Raw genomic sequence first — 24,415 nt, 5'->3', positions numbered from 1 at the left:
ACGAGGAAATTAATATCTTAATATTACCTTAACATTATCTAAAATTGCAACATACTTACCTCAACAGCATCATGTGTTCGGCAATTCTGGTTTGATGCTCCTACACACTCTTTCACTGTGAGGGGATCTACCAGCCAAAGAGCTACCGTAGAAGGCCAGTTTCCTCCCAGGTTGGACACAGTATTTAAAAGGGTCATATATGTTCCGCCAATAAGTGGATCACTAACCTTCGCATTGAAAGCCATTATGGAAACATACATGCTATACAATGTAACCTACAGGGAAAATGTAAAACATCTTCAGTACAATTAGACTTTAAAAAGCTATGGTCTAAATTAATAACATTGAAAGCATAAACCAGAAAATTAATTTTCATGACTCTTATTAAACTCAATCAACAAACATTTATTGAGCACCTACTACAAGCCAGGCTTTAACGTCTGGTCATGGCAATACAAAGATGAATAAGACACAGTCCCTCTGTGCCCTTGAAGAATTTATTCTAAGCTGGGAAAATAGGGAATAAATAATTATGATGAAATGTGGTAAGTATTGAAAAAAGAAGTACACACATTGTGCTATCAGAGCCTAAATATATGGGAGATTAATTTTATCACAAGTAGTCAAGGAAGGCTCAACTGAGAATGACAGATGAGGTAGTATTGAAAGATCCATATAGTAATAAGCAAAACACTATATTTACACTATACCTAAATATATCATATGTGTGTATAGTATATATTATACATATAAGCACTCAAATATTCAAAGGGAATATGAATATATAATTATATGTATATAATTTTCTTATATATAATTCAAAATTTATGTGACAAACTAAAGAGAAAAATCTCCTTGAGGGGCAAGAATTAACCCTTCATTTAGGAACATGAAAACAACCCATGTTTCTAAAATAGAATTCTTTTGAATACTGTTCCATGGGATGTTCATAGAAAAAGGAGTTCCAAAGTCAAATAAGACTGAGAAACACTAAGTTACACAAAATTAGACTGTAGGCCTCCTGAAAGCCTTTAGAATATAAACTTAAGGGCAGGGATTCTGGCATGATTTATTCACTGTTTTATTTTAGTACTTACAATGGTTCCTGGCATGGAATAGGTGTATTCACTTAATATTTGCTGAAGGAATGATTAAGATGCTACATAAAGAGGGGTTATGTCATGTATCATTTCTCAAATTTACTTGGCCTTGTAATATTTTTACCACAAAGCATCTGGTTTTCTGAGTTTCGATGACTACACTTTGGAAAATTCTCTAATGAAATCCAAAGCCAAACAAATGATTTTTGGACAACTACATCATATTTTTCTTTACTTACTCAAGAAGTGAAGCATTACTAAGCTAAACTACTTCTCTTAGCTTCAATTTGGCACCTAGCATTAACTATGTGCAAAACAGAAAAAAAATTATATTTGACACCTTAGCCTCAATGTTTTTACATACAGCTAGTCAGACATGATCCACTACAGAATTCTCCTAAATGATATAAATGTATGCAAAAAATTACTGAGGTTAACTGGTAGTCATATTTTTAGGTTTCAGTTAAAAACAGTGAGGAGTTGGTAAATATAATTTTCAAAGAGTTTAAACTAGGTACTATAGATCCAAAGTGAATCTGAAACACACATTAGCAATAACTGCAACTGAGTCCCAAAGGTTACTACTGGGCATCTGCCATTTATTTGAACCATTTATTCCCAGGGAAAGAAAAACCCATTCTGCAACAGCAGCTTGGGTGAGACTATGGAAAAGTGGAGATCAGTTCTTTTGGGGATTACAAACATTTAATAAAGAAAAAAAAGCAGATTAACTCCCAGCTTCCAAAACCACAAAGAGTAAGTCATAATTTTTAATACAGGGAATTCCCTGGTGGTCCAGTGGTTAAGACTCCATGCTTTCCTGCCAAGGGCCTGGGTTCAATCCCAGGTCAGGGAGGGAAGAAAGAAAGGAAAGGAAAGGAAGGAAAGAAAGAGAGAAAGAGAAAGAAAGAAAGAGAGAGACAGAGAGAGAGAAAAAGAAAGGAAGGAAGGAAGGAAGGAAGAAAGGAAAAAAGAAAAAGGAAGAAAGAAAGAAAGAGAGAGAAAGAAAGAAAGAGAAAGAAAGAGAGAAAGAAAAAGAAAGAGAGAGAAGAAAAAGAAAGAAAGGAAGGAAGGAAGGAAGAAAGAAAGGAAGAAAGAAAAAAGAAAAAGGAAGAAAGAAAGAAAGAGAGAGAAAGAAAGAAAGAAAGGAAGGAAAGAAGAAAGAAAGGAAGAAAGAAAGGAAGAAAGAAAGGAAAGAAAGAAAGAAAAATTTAATACAGAATCTAAACCAAAAACCTGGGACGTATAATCTAGAAGCTGTCATTATTTCTCAATACTTTCAGAAAAAAGAAAATATCGGGACTAGAAGAAGGAAAGAATCCCAAATCTAGGGATGAACTGAGGGATACTTAGCAAGGGTAGAATTCTTAATTAACTTTGGGATAAATTCTGAAATGTAACAAATATTTGTTGAATGAACAAAAGAAAAAAAAATGAAGTGAATGAAGAAGAAACTCTCTTCCTATGAATAAAACTCATTAAAATAAAATCCAAAAAATAAAAATATAAAAAATAAAATCCACAAGGTTTAAAGTTCACTGTCAAATAATTTCTTCAGAAACAGATGCGTGCTTAAATCTTAAAATTTATTATCATCATTTTAAGGCAATTGTAGAAGAACTTCTTCTTTACTTTACATAGGAGAGTTTACTTCCTGGGAAAAACCATGGCAAGCTTACCTGATGTAACGCATAACTGAGCAGCACTATAATATAGTAATATATAGGGAATCCCCCTTGATGTTCTACTTTAGGAGTCCACCAGACCAGTAGAGCATATTCTAATCCAAGCAATAATCTATAGAAAAAGAAAGAAAGGTGGAGCTGACCTCCATTTTAGGTTAAAAAACAATAACAAAAACAGAAATCTGTGTGCCTACCATATGAAAGAAGCCTGTATCTAAAACCTGTTAGGAAGTTAAAAAGAGATAAAAGTGCATATAAATGATACTGAAGTTAAAGATGTTTTTCAAGCCTTTTTCCATATACACTCTATACACAGATATTAGTGATACTGATAACCGCTCCTTATTTAACCTCTCTTATTTAGTAAGGTTTCATTTCATTTTTACCTGTAGGGCATGGCTTTGTAAAATATGTTTAGTGGCTGGGGACCTGCAGTATATTTGCTGATAATCAGAGGCAATATTATTTGCAAAGGAACCATTGGAACTGCCAATAAGGCTAAATGTTCTTTGGGTACTCCCTCTTCTACCAATTTCAGTCCTGTTACTGCATCTGCTGCTGAAAAACCAATCTGCAATATAAAAACAAAAAAATATTTTAATTTGTGACTTATGAAATATTTTCCTCCAAGCATATGTAAGTAATTTAAGAACCTCAGTCTCATTATTGACCCATGCCAGTTACAAGTAAGTATCATATTATTATATCTGGTACAGCAATCAAGTTACGGAGGCACACTTTGCCCTTATGGTCTACTAACAATATGAAGTAAAAACAAGTGAAAATTCAGCACTCTTAGGAACTGTAATTTTAATTACAACTAAATTTCCATTTCAAAAAGTTCTATATCTTACAATAAACAGAGTCCAAGTCCAAACCTACTGATTTGTATATTTTAAGTTTAAAAGAAAAGCCTTTGACTCCAAATAAATCTGGTTAAAATGAAGCATCATTGCCACAAAGCATACACATTTTTGATGATTTCTGACTGACAACAAAATTTCCAAAAAGTCACCTAGCTTTTCAAAAATAATTCTGAGAAAACATTATATCTAAGAGGTTGAGTTAAATGAGGGGTAAGAAAAGGTATAGTTAAATTAATTCTTAAAAACAACAAAAACAAATAAGGATGCTAAAAGTAGTGGGTAAAAGTTTGAGGTGAAATAAGATATTTAGATAGTCTCAAAGTATTTCCCCACGAATTAGTTTTTAATTACAAAAGGAAAAATAGTAACTTTGCAATGGATTAACAAGGTAATCAAGGTTAACAACAATATTTAATGGATAAAGGGACATGATATGGCTCCTGATATAATTCCCTGAAGATGTCACAGTATTATTTCTATGATATTTCTGACAAAAATACACAGCACGAACCTAAACATGAAGAAACATTAGACAAACATAAATGGAAGGCCATTCTACAGAATAACTGGTCTGTCTTCTTTAAAAGTGTCCAGGTCACCACATACTACTATGTATAAGGTAGATAACCAACAAGGACCTATTATATAGCACAGGGAACTCTACTCAATATTCTGTGATAACCTATATGAGAAAAGAATCTAAAAAAGAATAAATATATTGTATATGTATAACTGAATCACTCTGCTGTACACCTGAAACAAAACATTGTAAATCAACTATATGCCAATAAAATAAAATAATAAAATTTTTTAAAAAAAGTGTCCAGGTCGTGAAGGACAAAGAAAGGCTCATACTAACTAAATGCAATGTGTGATTCTGAACTGGATCCCTGACCAGGGACAAATAAAGTTATAAAGGCTGCTCTGGGGACAACTGGTGAAATCTGGATATGCACTGTGATTAGGAAATTGTACTATATCAATTGAAATTTCCTAATTTTTTATTAAGTTGTGGCTTTGTAAGAGAAAGTACTTGTTTTTAGGAGATACATACTTAAGGTATTTACAGATAAAGGGACATGATATGTACAAACTACTCTCAAATACTTCATAAGAAATATGTAAAATAGCACAATTTACAGAATAAAGAAAGGGGAGCTAAATGTTAAAAATCACAGAATTTTGATAAACATATATGGACATTCTTTCAACTATACAAGTAAATTTTCAGTAAGTGTGAAAATATACAAATAAAAAAAATTTTTTAATGATAAATATTACTTTAAATACTTTTAAATACTTTAACTTCTCGGAATGGAGCCAAAAAGCAAATTTCACATAAAAAATTAAAGGTCAGAGATATTTCATTTAAGTCCAGAAAAGAATTTCACTTATACTTAACACATTCTCTTTGTAAACATTAGATATACAAACCGACTTCAACATTTACTCTGTCTTAAAAGTGGTACAGGAGATATTTGTAATACGCATATCTAATAAAAAAACTCATATCCAGGATATATAAAAAATAAAACTTCTACAAATTTAAAGAGAAGGGTAACTCTGGATATTCAAATGGCCAATAATCATACGAGAAGATGCTCAACTTCTTTAGTCATCAGGGAAATGCAAATTATAACTATAATGAGATGCTACTACACACCCACCAGAAAGGCTAAAATTGAAAAGACAATACATGTGGTTTCAAGGCTGCGTAGTGATTAGAACTCCCTTACAGTGCTGGTGGTAGAGAAAATTGGAACAATGACTTTGGAAAACTGTTTGGCAGTATATACTATGCTTTTCTTAATGACCAGCAATTCTACTCCCAGGTATTTACCCATCAGAAATGTTCACCTATGTTCCCCAAAAGTAATTTACATGAAAGTTCATAGAAGCACTATTAATAATAGTCCAAAAGTAGAAATAACCTAAACATTTGTTGATAGAATGGATAAATTGTGGCATATTCATACAATGGAATATTATAAGCAATGAGATGAACAAACTATTGCTATAAATAACAATATGGATAAATTATACAAATATGATGTTGAGTGAAAGAGCACAACAGCTAGACATAAGAATACATACTGGATATTCCATTTATATAAAACTCAAAAGCAGGGAAAACTAATCTATGGTGTTAAAAGTTAGGAGAGATGTTACTTTTGGTGAGGTTTACTCTACAGGGGGAACATGGGATTCTAGACCTGTATTTGAAGCAACTCCTTATACATTGCTGGTGACAGTATAATTTATTATTAAAATCTTTTAAAAAGCAATTTAACAATCATATTCACTGATCCGTTAATTGCTCACTTAAGAATCTATTGGAAGGAAATATTCAGAACACCAAAGAGTTACACACAAAAATATTCACTAGTGCATTTTTATAATTAAAACACATGGCAAATTAAATATACAACAACAGAAAAATGAGCACATTATGGCAAATTTATATACTGTGACAATTTATAGCTATTAAAAAGTATATTATAAAATATTATTTAATGATACAGGAATATGGAATAAGACAATAACAAAATAAAAAATTATACACAGTATGATCCAATTCCACTTTTAAAGTATTTGTGTGTATATAAATATATTAATATTAATTCTTAATTATAATTAATGTATTAATTATATATGTCAAGTTTATGTACACACATGTGCATGCACACACATACATACATAGGGGAAAAAAGGAGGCTGGAGGGAAATATACCAAAAATGTTATCAATGGTTATCTCTAAATGATATAATTAGATAATACTATTCTTCCTTGAAACTTTTAGCATTTCTAAAGTTGAACCTTAAGTTTAAACCTTCCTAACATTTCCTAAAATTGTAACCCTCCTTATCCTTAGAGAGGAGGAAAAACTCAGTACTTCAAAACAATGAGGCTGTAATTTTTACTTTAGGGGTATCAAAAGATAGCTGTGAAAGTGTTTATGTTGATAGGTTTAAATATAATATGAAAATCCTATAACTGATTTTATATTTTAGGATATTAATTCCAATACTAGCAATAGTTCACTATAACAAAATATACTTACCTTTCTTCTAACATAATCTCTTTAAAATGTTTTAGAACTATAAAATTAAGACATCTTAATACAGAAAACATACAGAATTCTTAAAAAGTCACCAAAACCCCCCTTTATTTGATAGTATATTTCCTTCTAACATTTTAAAATAATCCAACTGATTTTTAAATGGACTTCTAATAATCATACATTTCCATATCTTTGTAAATTACATCCTAAGTAAATAATTTTAATACCTTTGACATTAGGTATATACTCATTCTAACAGTAGAGAGCTATTATTTTTTTAAGGTATTCATTTCCATTCCAAGCATTAATATCATTCATTTAAAAACTCACATTTATTAGAAGTACTTCAAATTGGCATAATTTTTTTCAAGATCTTAAGACATTTAGCTTACTTTGAAGTTATGTTCGATTTGATATCATCACACCTTTTAAAACACATTTAGTAAACAAAGTATATTAGTTTTTATTGTTAAATTCTAATATTACTGGAAAGGGACTTACGAAAAGGCAACAGAAGTATTCCATGATATTGTTAATTGTAACAGAATGGGGAATTTGCTTTATAAATCTCTTACCTTTGCAGTTAGAATCAGAAGGCAAAATGTCAGAACTGCAGGCATTTTTATAATTGCAAAAAGCAGCTTGTAGGTATCTGTGATCCCTTGGGTTTCTTCTTTTCCTACGGATACTTCTTTGTTTTCTTTTTTCAGAAGGGCAACTAAAGTTGTTGTTATCAAAAATACAGTTCCCCAGAAGAAAAGGAAGTCTGAAATTAAAAATGTTTTAAATCTATAATTAACCTTTGAAATAACATGTCTTCATTGATACTAAATAATTCTGTACACAACTTTTCCTCAACTAAAATCTGTTAAAAAAAAAAAATGAACACATAGGGCTTGTCATGTTCAAGGCACCAGATGAGGCACAGCAGATGAATAAGACAGTCCTGTCTCTGTTAAACATACATTACATAGACAGTGATACTTAACAAGGAAAGGGTTTAGTGGATTGAATGAAATAAAAGTTACCAAACTGTGACCCTGCTGTGTCACTTTATTCAAGGAAACTGCTTAAGGGCAGAAGATGATTTTCATATCCCATAAGATCCATCTTAAGTCATACTTCTTAAGCACTTAAACCATTTCAGTTCTTTATTAAATTTTGACAACTTAAACAACAAACAGATGATCATTTACATTAGATTTTCTGCCTTTTGTTTTTAAACTTCGTTTTTAATCTGTTTAAGAATAACCTTCTCTTTCAATACTATGATACATAAGTAATTTTCTTGTCCTTGTAGATGCACAAAAAAGACACATGAAGAGTACTATTTGGGTTGTTTCAGTGAAAGATGCCTGGGCCGTTAGCCCATATTGCAAACAAATTAAGCGGAGGGAGTGAATAATGTCCTGGAAGATTCTGCATAACAGCTAAAAATAATAGTAATAATAAAGGCACCATTTCTTGAGTGCATACCATGTGCCATAAATGTGCTAAGCATCTTACACATATCATTTCCTTTACTACAATAGTACAACAGGGGAAGTTATTACTAGCCCCAATCTTCAGATGAAGAAACAGGCTGAGAGGTTACATTGCCTGATATTATATTTTAAGTCAGTGCCTCATACAACTGATTTCAAAAACTTGTGTCTCCTTAACCACCCTAAGAAATGCATCTTATTTTGTCTCTATAAAACTTTCTCCAATACCTGTTTTTTTTGTGTTTTTTTTTTTTGCGATACGCGGGCCTCTCACTGTTGTGGCCTCTCCCGTTGCGGAGCACAGGCTCCGGACGTGCAGGCTCAGCGGCCATGGCTCACGGGCCCAGCCGCTCTGCAGCATGTGGGATCTTCCCGGACCGGGACACGAACCCGCGTCCCCTGCATCGGCAGGCGGACTCTCAACCACTGAGCCACCAGGGAAGCCCCAATACCTGTATTTTATGCTACATGTAATGGAGTTGAACCTTTTTATTATTTAGTAATTCCTATATTATGTTCTGATACTTTTCATTTTCAAGATTACTCTATTGTTTCATGGCATCTCTAGAAATATATCTCCATGAGATATGTACTTTGTTTCATATTGAAAAGTATAAAATTTACCTTTAAATTCCTATGTGTGTATCCTATGGTTATCCGCATGTATTATTTTTCATTATTCTAATAAAATTTATTTTTAAAAAAAACAAAACTTAGTGGATAACCCTCAGTTTCTTCATCTGTAAAATAAGAGGAGTTCCCTAGAAAATCCCAGATGTTTTCTAGCTCTAACATTCTAAAATCATATTCAGTTTTAAATGTGTTTGCTTTTTATTTTATTGCTCATGCAGCATAACTGACTGTTCATGAAGCCTAGTCACCTTTTTCCAAAAAAAGGTCTACCATTCTTGAGTCAGGGTTTCCTCTGTATTCAGTCTTGCTCGGCTGCTGTGCTGGGTCACTACAGCTTAACTCTCACTTACGATGGAGGCAGACAGCATCATTCATTTAGATCAACTTCCCTCATGCATAGACCAAATTCACCTTAGTATTTAAATGTTCCTTTCTTATAAGTTATTTCATTTGATTTTTGTAGTAAACACATGAGACAGGCAAAGTAGGCATTATTATACTATGCAGAGACAAGGAAAAGCTCAGAATATTTAAACCTTTGCCAAAGGTCAAATTATTAACAGGCAGAACTTGAACCCAAATCTTCTGAATCTGAGATTCATACTCCTTCCATTATTTCACAGTGCCTATATAAAGACTTTTTAAAATTAATGTTGAATTAAGAATCTATTAGAATTGGCTAATTATGTAGTCTCCACAAGCCTAACCAAAAACAAGGCTCTGCTACTCAAATTTTGCAAATTAAAGAAGCTAAACTGCTTCAAACACATACAGAAATTTGTATTCTGAGGTGAATTCTTTTCTCCATAATGTGAAATTTATACAGATGGTCCCCAACTTATGAAGGTCTCACTTGAGATTTTTCAACTTTATGATGGTGTGAAAGCGATATGCATTCAGTAGAAACTGTGCTTTGAATTTTGATCTTTTCCCAGGCTAGCGATACTCAGTATGATCCTCTGTCATGATGCTGGCAGCACCAGCACAAGAGGCTTCCCTGATGGCGCAGTGGTTAAGACTCCGCCTGCTAACGCAGGGGACATGGGTTTGAGCCCTGGTCCAGGAAGATCCCACGTGCTGTGGAGCAACTAAGCCCACATGCCACAACTACTGAGCCAAAAATAAATAAATAAATAAGAATAATAAGTTTTTAAAAAACGTTAAGTGAAACTTAAAAGTTTTCAGTTATATACTACTTTCAGCAAAGAAATTTTTTAATTTGCTTAGTATACACTCCCATTTTTTTTTTTTTTTGGCTCTGCCACAAGGCTTGCAGGATCTTAGCTCCCCGACCAGAGATTAAACCCCATGCCCCCTGCAGTGGAAGCACGGAGTCCTAACCACTGGACCGCCAGGGAATTCCCTATTCTCCCTTTTTTTTTTTTTTTTTTGCGGTACGCGGGCCTCTCACTGCTGCGGCCTCTCCCGTCGCGGAGCACAGGCTCCGGACGCGCAGGCTCAGCGGCCATGGCTCACGGGCCCAGCCGCTCCGCGGCATGTGGGATCCTCCCGGACCAGGGTACGAATCCGTGTCCCCTGCATCGGCAGGCGGACCCTCAACCACTGCCACTGCGCCACCAGGGAATCCCCTATTCTCCCCATTTTAATGAACAAAATCTTCATCTGAATTTAAACTCCGTGATACCAGTACCAAGGGAAAAAAGATTATGAACAAGTTAAACAGGTTTCAGTATTGTTTGCAGATAAGATTATTTCTAATTTCTTTGTGCTTTGAGGGTAAGATAACAGTATGAAAGAAAGAAGAAAGTAGTGACAATAGGTCATTCACAGCCCTCATTCAAAGGCTTTCCATTGCTCACAGAGACTGAAGAATGAAGTAATGGCTCAGAAAGAGAGGCTTAACCACTGCCAGAAAATGTATTAAGATTTATGAATGCCATTACCATAAATACTATTATTAAACTATTGGCTATTGTTTATTAATACTGCTTGGATCCTACAGAACAACCATAGTCTGATATACCAACCACTAAAAAGATATTATTAGCAAGAATAATCTAAATATTTCATTATTAACATTCTGGTTGATTCTGATTTATGTATTTTATCTGCAAAAGCATTGTGACATATATATGTATGATCAAGATGTCAGAGCTGATGTTCAAGTTTCTTATACACAATTTTGTGCAAAGACCTGTAAGACAAGTTAAATATTCTGAAGTGGCTACTAGATCTTACCTAATGCTCCAATGAGTGCAAAAATTAAGAGCATGTAACAATGCACCAGTAATAAAAAGGATATAATAGCCAGCACCTGAGCTCCTATTACGCCAAAGCAAGACACAGGACAGGGCAATAACCTTCAAACTCACTCTCCAAGACAAGCATTATTATTCCTGTTTTATACTCAGTGAAAGAGAATCACAAACCAGGAAGTGCCAGAGGTGGGATTCAAACTCAGATCTGACTCTAAAACAAGAATGTTCTTCATTATACTACCCAGATGCTCAGAAACACCTACTGCAAGTAGGCTGTCTTCCTACTAAACAGATACACCTGAGAAAAAAGGTACTTATTGTAGCTCCAATCAAGAAGTCTGGAACACAGACACTTAAGAATACTTCTTTGAACTGGTTACTTGTATTCCCCCCTCCCCACCTCCATCTCCCCATACGGTGGTATGCCATAGGGTATGCAAATCAAACATGGTCCATCTTCCTAAACAGTTCATTTACTCAATAACTTAGAAAGAAACATTTTCATGAGAAACATATATTATAGAGAAGGCAAAATTTCCATGAATTTTAAAGATAAAACAAGATTTCAAAAAAATTTCAAGCTTTCAAGGCTTTGGACCAAGCCCCCAGACCCTTCGTGGTACAGGTTCATTCTCTTCCACCATCAGAAGAGGTAGAAAAATTAAGAAGCACTGTCTGATACAACCATCCTTAGCTCAGGACAGGTTCTCTCTCTAACTCTCACACTATGGAAATGAACTTTAGTCCTTCAGAAGTCGCAGGAAAACAAACTTTCAGTTTCTGTTCTAAATAACCCTCATGCCTTCCTTTCATCTTGCTTTCAGTACAGCTTTCTCTACTTCACAAGTTAGAGCATGAAGGGAATTTAGACACCTATCATCAGTCCACTGCTCTTTCACAATGGAAGAAACTGAAATAGATATACCATGTATCTGGCCCTGGGTCTCCAGGTAAGTCTTAGCAAGAAACAGAATTTTCTTCTATGTCACAAATCTCTCCCTTTTAAACATTTGCTCGAAATATCTATACTGAGGAACACTCCCAGAAAATTCTGTTTTGATTATAATACAATATAGTCATGTCTTATTTGGGGATTAGATTTTTGAAACACAACATGCAATGCAAAAATTAACTAAATACAAAGCTAATTTTGAAAGCTTCCTAAGAGTTTGGTTTTCCTAACCCCTTAGGAAGGTGCCATCTTTAAATCACATACTTTTTCATTAACTCCAACAATGCCAGGCTCTCCTCTGGGGTAGAAGAAATGGTTTCTTCAATCAAGCACTAGATTAAGCAGCTGTCTGACTAGCAAGATCCCTGTTGTCCCAAAACACTAGACTTAAACTCAGCCCAGGACGCAAGACTGAAGCTGAGAGGCCAATAGATTCAATGCTCCCACCTCATGCTAAATCTGGGGCTTGTATCACTGAATAGATGGAAATGAATCACTCTTTTCATTTTTAAAAATATGTTCAAGCCAAGCACAAAATCCATTTTAATTAAACATGTATGACATTATCTCTACTCTGATGCTATGATAGGAGGTTCTTGCATTCAGCTTTTGTACAACCTACATCCTGACACCCCTAAATCACTTTTTGTAAGCTGAAAGCTGAATTCAGACTTTTATAAAACAGCTGACAGTGAGCATTCCAAACTATCACACGAAGAGGCGGGGTTCATCAGAATAGCTAAAATGAAAAATAATGGTAACATGAAATGCTGGTAAGGATGCAGAGAAACTGGATCACTCACGTATTGCTGGTGGGAAGATAAAATGACATAGCCACTCCAGAAAAAAATTGGGCAGTCGCTTTCAAAGGTAAAAATGCACTTAACGTGAACAAGCATTTGTACTCTTGGGCATTTATCTGAAAGAAATGAAGACTTATTTTCACATAGCAATAGCCAAAAACTGGAAACTACTCAAATTGCCTTCAATGGATGAGTGGTAAAATATACTGTGGTATTTCTAACAAATGGAATATTTCTCAGCAATAAGACTGAACAAATCACTGATCCATGCAACAACTTGGATGAACCTCAAAGAAATTATTCAGAGTGAAAAGAGTCAACCTCCAAAGGATACATACTGCATGATTTCATTTATGTAACATCTCTGAAATAATATAATTATAAAGATGGAAAACAGATGAGTGGCTGCCAGGGATTAGGGATGGAGAAGAGGAAATGGGTATAGCTGTAAAGAGGCAACACAAGAGTTTTGTGGTGATGGTACAGTTGAGTATTTTGATAGTAGTGGTGGAGGTTATATAAAGCTACACATGTGATAAAATTACATAGAGCTACACACGCGCACACATAAATGAATATATGTATAACTAGTGAAATCTAAATAAGCTCTATGGATTGTACCAATGTCAATTTCTTGGATTTGATATTGTACTATGGTTATGTAATAAGATTTTAACAATGGATGCTAGGGGAAGGGTGCATGGACTTCTCTAAACATTTCTCTGCAACATCCCGTGAATCCATAATTACTTTTAAATAAAGTTTTTAAAAACTAATGGGAAATTTAAGAATGCAAAAGTTCTACGACTGTACTAGGAATAAGAAATGTAGGTCTCAAATACAAGACAATATAAAATATCTAAAAAGAAAGAAATCTGTAGGTGTTTTAAATCATGTATTCTGTAGCCTTAACTGATGATGATTGGACTTCAGCTATCACGTGTTCAAAAGTAAAGGGAAGGGACTTCTCTGGTGGCACAGTGGTTAAGAATCAGCCTGCCAATGCAGGGGACACGGGTTCAATCCCTGGTCTGGGAAGATTCCCACATGCCGCGGAGCAACTAAGCCCGTGTACCACAACTACTAAAGCTGCGCTCTAGAGACCGCGAGCCACAACTACTGAGCCCACATGCCACGACTGCTGAAGCCAGCGTGCCTAGAGCCCGTGCTCCGCAACAAGAGAAGCCATCGCAATGAGAAGCCCGCACACCGCAACGAGTAGCCCCCACATGCAGCAATGAAGACCCAATGCAGCCATAAATAAATAAATAAATAAAAGTAAAGGGAAGAAATTAAATTAAAAATATTTTTCTTAGATAACACCAAACCAAGAAATAGAAATTCTGTAACGGAACAAACATCTTGCTTTTTGAATATGCACCCCATCCTTAATAAATGTTTCAGCATGCATACTCACATATAAAATACATACTTGTATTGACACATACACAATTCTATATATAAAATAGATAACTAATAAGAACCTACTGTATAGCACAGGGAATTCTACTCAATACTGTCATGGCCTATGTGGGAAAAGAATCTAAAAAAGAGTGGATATATGTATATGTATAACAGATTCACTTTGCTGTACACCTAAAACTAACACAACATTGTAAATCGACTATACCCCAATAAAAATTAAAAACAAAAATATGTATTTGTGACCTCCTATACTAAGATTATATATATATAGTAAGATAAAAACCCCACATTAAAAAATATGAAATAAAAAGAATGAAAAGGACATGTATAAAATGCAACATTTATCCAAAATTGTATTTAAAAGAACAGGTGGAATCAGGGGTTTTATATTTTTCATTTTTAAAAAAAATAAATTTATTTATTTATTTTTGTCTGCGTTGCATCTTCGTTGCTGCGTGAGGGCTTTCTCTAATTGCGGTGAGTGGGGGCTACTCTTCGTTGCGGTGCACGGGCTTCTCATTGCGGTGGCTTCTCTTGTTTCGGAGCATGGACTCTAGGTGCGCGGCTCAGTAGTTGTGGCGCATGGGCTTAATTGCTCCGCGGCGTGCGGGATCTTCCCGGACCAGGGCTTGACCCCGTGTCCTTGCGTTGGCTGGCGGATTCTTAACTGCTGTGCCACCAGTAAAGTCCTTATATTTCATTTTTAATTTCCTAGGAAAACATCTTGTATTAGGTAAGTCTATTTTGCTTTCTCCAATTAAATTATAGTTTTCAGGAACACTATAAATGAAAGTAGGAGACTGCTTGTAATTAGTGAGGTTCTGACTGTTTTGTTGATAAATTTACATAGTAAAGGCTAGTTCAATTGGCCTCCAAATAAATTTCAATAAAGTTAGAAGTGAAATTCAGAGTAAGACATATGCCAAATAAAATCAAATACTTTTTTGGTTTACAGTGTATTTTGTAAATTGGCTTTTATGCACCCCATCCACAAAAGCTATTCTACAGTTCTTTACTGGACAAGGAAAGCATACAGTACCATTTCTCCTCTGCTTTGTTTTAAAAAGGAAAAAGGCTTTAAACCTTCTTTCTGGGGTATGGTCTCCAGTTTTTAATATGTAATCTCTCCTGAATCTAGTAGCCCCAGTATTCCCAGCTATCTCACTTTACTACTAGGGCCCTAACATTTGAAAAGAAGTTCACTTCTTCCTTTGTCTATACTGAGATGTGAGATCCACCAGATTTATGAATTTGTTCCATTCAAGGCAAAAATAGAGTGAAACTCAAGGACTGTATATCATACTGTGTATGATATTTACCCAGGGATTAACTTGTAAGGTAATGGATTCCTTTAAAAAATTTTTAGAAATTTAAAGTAATTATACAGTAAAACAATTTTTTGGTGTACAGTTCTATGAATTTTAACACATGCATAAATTCAAATCATTACAGAACAGTTTCAACACCCCCAAAACTCCTTCATGCTATTTATTTATAGTAACCTTCTCATCCACAACCCCTAGCAACTACTGATCTGTTTTCTATCTCTATAGTTTTATCTTTTGAGAATGTAAGGGAATGTTTCAAGCCTAGATTTAGATGCTAAAGAATGTATTACAGCCTATATAAGAATAACTGATCTAGAAATGGGTCAGTTAGTTCTGCCCAAATTCTAAATAGCATTTCTAGTCACGTAAAATATATTAATGAGTACTGCTTCAGAAAGCAAGACAAAGAAATTTGTCACTAAGTCAGAATTAATGGTCCTGCTTTCTTCCTAACTGAAAGCATGAATAGCATGAGTCTCCCTGGTGGTCTAGTGGTCAGAATTCAGCACTCTCTCTCTCAAAGCATAAATGTCTTAAAAATAATGTTTTTATTATTATTATCATCAGTTTGATTACCTTCATACTTAGAGCATCTGTTTTTTCAAAGCATCATTTCATTTTTCTCTGATTTACTCCTATATGTGCAGGCCTATCTAGAGATAAACAGATTCATAGCTCTAATATGTTTGGCCCTTTTCTCCACTATCAGACTATCCTGCTCCCTGTCTCAAAACCCAAATATACTGCTCCCATGCCAATCACTTCTATTCATTATTGTTACCACTGCTTCTAATTTTTTTTCCCCGTTTTTTGGCCATGCCATGCGTGTTATATGGGATCTTAGTTCCCTGACCAGGGATCGAACCTGCGCTCCTGCAGTGGAAGCACTGAGTCTTAACCCCTGAACCACCAGGGAAGTCCCTACCACTACTTCTAGAGGAGCAGGCCTCGACTACCAGTTCTCAGGCTGGATCTGGCCTAAGGACATATTTTATGATTCTAGCAAATGTTTTTAAAATGAGGAAATAAAAAGGGAATTTCCAGCTTCTCCTGAATACTCATAATATCTAGCAATCCTGGGATCCTACTGCCACAAGAGAACAATTTATTGGAGTTGAAGCTACCCGCCTTTAAAAGGGAATGAGTTTTTCAGGTCATCACTATCCCCTCCAATACCTACAGTCCTGCACCAGCTCATCATTTTGGTTTGCAAACCTGCACTATAGACTATAAATTCCTTGCAAGCAGAGAATGTCCAGGTTTTATTCATCAAATTGTACATCTATCACATGACCAGTACCAAACAGGCATTCAATGCTGAGTAAATGAATGACACGGGTCACTTTAAAATCAAAATAACAACACAACAACAAGAAACCCTTAGTCTGTCACTTCTGGGCATCTGGCATTCTGGGAGCATGCTGATGTGTTTTGGACATCAGCAGTCAGAGTGCTGATTTCTCTTATAGAAAAGCCCAATCAGCACATATTATATTCAGGTTTTGAGGCTTTTTTTTTTTTGAAGTTTTTCCTAGTTTCCTACCAAATGGAGGAAAAACACCAAATAAGGAGTCAGGAAACCTAAGCTGTAGGTATATCTATCTCTACCTCTAACTAGCCAGTTAGAATTTCCTGATCAGTTTCCTCATCAGTAAAAATGAGGAACTGAAATATATGATCTTTTCAAGGCATAAAACTTTATGTTCTAATCTCTGTGTCCTACTGGGTTACTCTCACATTGCTTGAAGCTTAAAAGGTTATCTCTTTTTGCTACTAAAGATCCTTGAAAACCAAGGGGGCAGGAGCAAAAAAAGGCTACCTCTGAGTTAAGGACTGTTCTGTATCCCTGAAGGTACCAAAAAGCCAATCTCAGCATAATCAAGGTTTTCTTTCTAAGGGACTGTGTTTTCATCCTCTCCTTCCTGTTCTAAATTTACTATTTAGATTACTGCTTTCTAGATGGCAAAAACTGTTCTTTCTCAATATATTCTATCTCTGTGTATCTGTAACTCAAAACCAAGTGCTAATAACAGAACGTATTTCAGAATTTTAAAAAATAATTATGCCTCTTTTTAATTTCCTCATTTTGTAAACATCTGCCTCAGTGTTTGCCTCTTCTTTTATTACCTAAGCAACTGTATTTCCTTCATGATTCTTTCTGTGCTCTCTAAATTCCTCAAAGCCACTGGTTACTCTTAGTTATACTAAGTTCCAAAAAAAACCTATAAATGTGATATGTACAGTCATACAAAGGAAAATGAAAACAGGACTCTTCAACTTTAACTTATTAAAAAGTAAACTATTTTTACAATTTCCTGGAGAACAAAGTTCAAATTCCAGAACAAAGAGCTATTCAAAATAATAAATCAGTGTAAATAAAAATCCAGTGGCACAATTCTGATCTTCCCATAGGGGAACAGTTAATGGCATTCTCTGGAATGATATTTTATTAATCACTCTTTTATCACACTTGTGAGAAAGCTCTAATTTACTTAGTAATTTAGTTTCCATAGTCTCTTCAATCTTGATTTATTTATTGAGAGTTTCCCATGTTAAGTAACACATCATCCTATTAGCCCTTTTTGGTGATATGAATAGTCCCAGTAAAAAAGGAAAAGCAAGACACATAAAAAAGCAACGATGCATTCATGAAGTATTTGTAAGCAGAGAATTATCCATATAGCAGGAATGGGACCCCAGAACACTCAGAGACAAACCTGTCTAGGTGCACAGCAATATCTCTCAACCATTTTTGGCCGTAAACCAACTGAGGAAAAGTATAACTATTATTTCATCAGTAGTAGTGGCTCACTGGCAGTTTGAGGAGGTAGAAAGGGGATCACTTATAGGGTGTAGGGGTGTGGAGGGGCTGTATACGATTTCAGTAATACAGTTGAGAATCCCTTCCTCCCTTCCCTGAATATTATGATATAGCCCTTAAACTTCCCTCACCACACACCTTGCCCTGACATTTACCCTATTGGGAATCCCCTAGTACTAGGAAAATGAGAGAAAGTTTAGCTGTTTAAACTTCAAGAGACAGTCACCTAAATTGATCATCACTACCAGAATGAAGAATTCTACTATATTCCCAGTGTTGGTCATTCCTGATACTGGTAATTTTACTGTTTCTCAGTTGTTAGGAAAGTTAAAAAACAAAACAAAACAAAACAAAAAACCTTACCGGGGCTTGTATTGTGCTCATGCAGAAAGAGGGGGAAATCTGTAGAATTTACACCCAATTTCCTACGGGATAAACTTTAAACTCTTACAGCAACTAAAGAATTTGGTCAACAACCTTTAATTTGGTCACAACCTTTCTTTCAGCATCATTGTCCAAAATCAGGCCCCACAATGACTGCTTCAGGCACTTTGAACACTGCATGTACTGTCTTGTATCTTTCTGTACTTTGCTGCTTCAGTGCATTTTCACCTGGTGTTTTGTGCATTCTGGAACTCTACTTACCCATTTCATGAAATCTTGTAATTCAACAACAGCAAATGCCAAGCCTGACTGGCAAGTTCTTCTTGTGGGCGGGACTTGGCTTTAATCATAGGAGGCCCTTTGAACCCAGTCACTTAGCCTGCTCATTAATGTTTAAATGAATTAACCCTGTTCTATTCACCAGAAGGCTAGACGACGGCTCTTGGTATAAGGGTAGGGGTAGAAATGGACCAGAAAACATGGAGCTAGAAACCTCAGTCTAACAAAAGACGAAAGGAAAATTCTGAAATAAGGCCGGGCTCATGTCTTCACACTAGCCAGTCTTCTAAAAAATGTGCATCTGAGTATTATTAGGCAAGTGCCAAGGTATCCCTAGACTCAGAGTTTTGTTTGCTATGACACAACAATGTTTACTGGGTTGCCTTCCCCTGCTCAGTTCAGAATACTGATCAATTATGATTGCTCTAATGTAATCATTCTGGCTGAAGCTCATTTTAGTAGAACAGAAAACCTACCTCGGATTATCTCCCATAAAATGATTTCCAGTACATTAAATAATGGTTCCTTCTAACACCACACACACTGTCGAAAGGATTCATAAACGTACAATAAACCTAACAGCATAATAAATTAAATACACTACCTGAAAGAGTAACGATTCCCCTGGGTTGAGGTTGAAACCGCAAATACTTGTTACAAAAGTCGGCAGATTCAAGGGCCAAAAACAAAACATTGCCCAAAAAGTAACCGGCTGTTTGGCCCACTGAATTGCAAGTAGAAGCATAACCCACGTTTTCCCGGGATAACATGGTTAACGCCCAACCATCCACAGCGATGTCCTGAGTAGCTGCCAGGAATTCAAACAAAAAGAATGTCACAGTGAGAGCAACCACATCGGGGGTTCTGCCATCTGTATTTCCGAGCAAATGGTCCACTTGAGTGGAGAGATATATCATGAAGAGTCCCAGTATATACTGTGTAGGGACAAGCCAAGATTTGCGACGACCGAAGTTCCTAAAGTAAACCGCATCAACCAACGGGGCCCAGAGCAATTTGAGACTGAAGGGCCAAAAGACAAAACTGAAGAAAGCCTGATCTGTATAGCTAACGTTTTTGCTTTGTAAAATGAGTGGGACGCTTCCCGCCAGGCCCAGTGGAATGCCCTGAAGCACGTAAAGAAAGAGCAACAGCAAAATGCTGCTTAATTCCGCCCGGCAGCTCCGTGGGGGTTTTGAGAAGTCACTAGCGCCGATATCCCGCAAAAAAGCTTCTTGGTCCCCTTCCCCGTCAACCAACTCCGGATAATTATCATCCCAGGCGCCCGGCGGCAGAGGACCGCTCTTCATATCTAGAGAGTGGTTAAAAGTCCCTGGCCGTCGTTGCCGACTATCCTTGTGGGAGATGGTGGGTGACATATCAGAGACGATGCAGAGCCCCGTCTGTAGGAGGCCAGGGCTTAGCGTCTTGGATCCGTCTAGTCCCAGGTCCTAGGCTGTCCCTCTGGACCAGGGTCTCGATGGCTCAGGGAGGGGGAGCAGGGCGCGGGTTGATAAGGGCACCTCTTATTGTGGCCCTGAGTGCTGAAGCCGGGAGTCAGTCTCCCGGCGGGAGGCCAGGCGATGCCCAGGTAGATGCCCCTTGGAGCGGCGTCAAGGAGCCTGAAGGAGCCCCCCGGGCAGCCTCACCGGGGTCTGGGCTGGAGGAGAGGGCCGTGGTGCTGCGATGGAAACGGGCCCCTAGCTGCGGCGAGACCAAACAGCCAGTCCGCCGACCCACCGCCCGCTCTAGCCGTCACCAAAGCGGAAGCCGTTACTTTCCCCACGGGACTACAGAGATACCAGATAACTTCCTGTCTCGCGCTTCAGGAAGTGGTCCAAGTCTCAAATGAGTCCTCAGCCCGCCTCCAGAGCAAGCCAATCTGGAAACGCTCTCCTGGCCAAGTTCGGAAACAATGCTCGGTAGGAACGCGCAGCCCCAGCGGCTGGGACCTCATGGGAGGATTAACGCGGGCGCACCGTGCGGCCGGGGCGGGGCTTCGCGCAAGCTCCGGCTCTGTGAGCACTTGCGGCGGCCTGGAAAGCGTGGGTCTCGGTTATTGGGCTCCTGCGGCCACGTGATGGATTCAGCTAGGTCGGACCCCACCGCCTAAGGTTAACACGGTTCAACCTTTGAAGCCCGGGCGATTCTGTGAGGGCTCGTCACTAGGCTTGGGTGGGTAATACCCAAGCTCCAGGCTGGGAATTTTGTGATGCTCCTGCTTTCGTGGGCCGGGCAGAAACAGAGAGGAGGGGGATTGAAGTTTACGGAATTTCCTTATCAGCCGGCAGGGGCGCTTTGTGCCCCCAAAAGGGTAAAAAAGGCCTGGCTAAAAGGTGAAGCGCGTCCCTTACAGTGCCTACTTATTCATGGAATGAATGAAACTGCTCAAGAGGCGCTAGGTTTCGTTGTAGTCCGTTTTTCCAAAGTGGTGGAAAAAGTGTAGGGGAACTGGTGTCTGGGTAACAAGCTAGTTACATTGGGTAGATTGGAATGATAAGACTCGTTACATCCCTCTATCTTTGAGCTATTGTAAAAGATCTTGTAAGAGCCAAATATTAAAATTTTGTTTCATGTTAACAGGTGTGAGTTATTGAAATGATCCTACAGAGAACTTAACCTTGAGTAACTAGTATCGTAGTTTGTAATGTATAGAAAATACGTTACCTATACAAGTTACATATATACATATATCTGTATATATGGTGCTTTCCATTGGGTAATTAAATACTAAAAACAAAAACTTAAAAACTATAATTAGGGCTTCCCTGGTGTCGCAGTGATTGAGAGTCTGCCTGCTAATGCAGGGGAGGTGGGTTCGTGCCCCGGTCTGGGAAGATCCCACATGCCGCGGAGCGGCTGGGCCCGTGAGCCATGGCCGCTGAGCCTGTGCGTCTGGAGCCCGTGCTCCGCAATGGGAGAGACCACAGCAGTGAGAGGCCCGCGTACCACACAAAAAAAAAAAACACCAAAAAACCAACTATAATTAAAGTTAGGGCGTTCCCTGGCGGTCCAGTGGTTAGGGTAGGGCCCTTTCACTGCGGTGGCCCAGGTTCAACCCCCGCAGTGCGGCCAAAAAAAAACCCCCCCAAACAAAAACTGTAATTAAAGTTAAACGTCACACCATTTAAAAGGTAAAACATGTTATAGCTGGCCTCTTACAAATATAAATGCAAATGTTGAAATAACTGTTCATCTCAAAATTATTCAGAAAAAAAGATTAGCTTCCTGAAGATGGACCTTAAAATTTGAATACAATATTGTATCTTGATCAATAACTCCAGAACTTGAATAGAGAGTTCTTGCATTTTATACATGAAAGTGCCATCAAGCCTCACATTCAGTCATGAATTACCCATACTGGTTAAGGATACCACCTACATTGTTAGTTCAATAAGAAAGAAAGAAAAGAAGTAGGAAGGGAAAGCAAGATCATTTTAGGCTTCTATTTTCTTGAACTCCCATAGCCAATTAATTGGTCACCTGTCAAACTTCTTGAAATATATCCTCATGACCCATTTTATGAAGAGTTTCCTGGCTATTCCTAATCTCTAGGAAAATGTGGTTATTCTGAACTCTTTGTTATCACTTTGCTTTAAAGCTTGCATTTATAATTTTTTTTCCTGACTTCTTTCTCTAAACTCATTTATGTCAGGGCCTATGTTGTCTTCATGTTTGATTTTATAGTGGCCAATACAGTGCTGACACATGGTAGGTATCCAGTAAATATTTGTCAAGTGAATTGTGTCATAAGGTATCAGAGGCTGAATTAATAATATGGCCCTTTCAGAAATTGGCAGTATGACCAAGTATAAATTACTTCATGTTTATTTTCAGTTTCCATGTCTATCAATTGGGAATGTGCTGTATTATTTATCTTCAGCAAAGAGATGTCGAATGATTAACAAAGAGTCATTTAAAACAAAAATGAAGTGCTGGAGAAATGATAATGAATTATATTAGATTATGGAACTTGGAAAAAAAATTTGAATACAAAAAATTACACACTTATTAAATGTAACCTAGAGCTTACACAGGAAACCAAACTATACAAATAGCACATTTCTGAAAACTAACATTATGCAATGTTTCAGGAAAGTTTTTGCAGGGATGGTAGTTCTTAAGTTCCATTTGTGGGCATCAAAGGTCTGTTCACTTGCTGAGAATTTTTTTAAATACATATGCATAGTAAGTGACAAGTAAATACTTGCTGAATGATGAATTATGTAATAGAAAGTTTAATACTAAGCTATGTAAGTGAAAATTATTTGTATTTCAAGACTAATTTTATAACATATTACTAATTCCCATTCATATTGTCAGCATCCATTTAGATTTAAATATTGCAAAATAGCCTTTTGTGTGTGTGTGCTTTTTTATCTTGCCTGTAAGATCTTGGTATAGTCATGATTAAATTCTATTCAATTTTTATATGGTTAGAGAATTTCTTCAATTATTTTTTAAGATAGGGTGTATAGGTAAATTGAATCTTTGCTTGTTCAAAAATTGTAGTTGTTGACTTCCAACTTCTATTACTGATAAGAAAGAAATATTCATCTTATTTTGTTTCTTTTGTAAATAGCTTGTTCTTTCTGTCTGATGCTTTAAGATTTTTTTCTTAATTTCTATATGTGTCTTTTAAAAAATAAATCTTAATCCTTCCTGGTTATATTCATTATGTATTGCTGAGTAACATATTACTTCAAAACTTAGCACTTTAAAAGAGCAAACATTTTATCTTACAGTTGTTGGTTAGAATTCAGAAATGGCTTAGCTGAGTGGTTCTGCCTTGGTATCTCTCATGAGGTTGCAGTGAGATATCAGCTGAGGCTTCAGTCATCTGAACGCTTGACTGGGGCCGGAGAATCCACTTCCAAGATGGCACACTCACATGGCTGTTGGAAGGAGGCCTCAGTTCCTTGCCATGTGAGTCTCCCTGTAGAGCTGATTAGGTAGTTTTCCAACATGGCAGTTGGCTTCCTCCAGAGCAGGTGATCTAAGAGAAAGAGCAAGGAAGAAGTTACAATGCTTTTATGACACAGTCTCAAAAGTCACATACTGTCACTTTATTTATTTCTTAAAAATCTCCACCATATTCCTTTCATCAGAAGCAAGTCACTAAGTCCAGCCTACACTCAAGGGAAGGAGAATAAAGCTCCACCTCTTGAAGGGAGGAGCATCAAAGGATTTGTAAACATAGTTTAATACTATCACACTGGGTATCAGTGAATCATTTCAATCTGAAGATAAAAATCTTCTTCCAGTTCAGCAAAGTTTTCTTCTATTATTAAAAAAAATTACATGTAATAATTTACTTGTAGATTTTTAAGGGTTTTTAAAATTGAGACATTTTCAGGAAGGAAAGGTGCAATTTTGG

At 36.7% G+C, this 24,415-nt stretch overlaps 1 protein-coding gene across 2 annotated transcripts in view; it reads right to left on the bottom strand.

Moving 5' to 3' along the window:
- Positions 1 to 20,928, bottom strand: part of SLC33A1 (solute carrier family 33 member 1) — a 40,177-nt gene extending 19,249 nt beyond the window's left edge. Inside the window, exons 1-5 of one of the 2 annotated variants that reach the window (XM_022573819.2) lie at positions 19,646 to 20,928; positions 7,289 to 7,479; positions 3,172 to 3,356; positions 2,780 to 2,897; positions 60 to 275 (exon numbers count right to left, since the gene is read on the bottom strand). In XM_022573819.2, coding sequence (XP_022429527.1) covers positions 60 to 275; positions 2,780 to 2,897; positions 3,172 to 3,356; positions 7,289 to 7,479; positions 19,646 to 20,417 — 1,482 coding nt within the window. In that variant the 5' untranslated portion in view covers positions 20,418 to 20,928. The remainder of the gene's footprint in view (positions 1 to 59; positions 276 to 2,779; positions 2,898 to 3,171; positions 3,357 to 7,288; positions 7,480 to 19,645) is intronic. The other variant, XM_022573817.2, reaches the window with a different exon arrangement.
- Positions 20,929 to 24,415: the final 3,487 nt, after the last annotated feature.

The sequence above is a fragment of the Delphinapterus leucas genome, chromosome 4, assembly GCF_059928025.1.
Source record: "Delphinapterus leucas isolate spDelLeu-1000000601 "Yukka" chromosome 4, BTC_Dleu_Yukka2, whole genome shotgun sequence".
Lineage (NCBI taxonomy): Eukaryota > Metazoa > Chordata > Mammalia > Artiodactyla > Monodontidae > Delphinapterus > Delphinapterus leucas.
The sequence above is the reverse complement of the archived record's forward strand: the minus strand, read 5'-3'. Positions and strand labels throughout refer to the sequence as shown.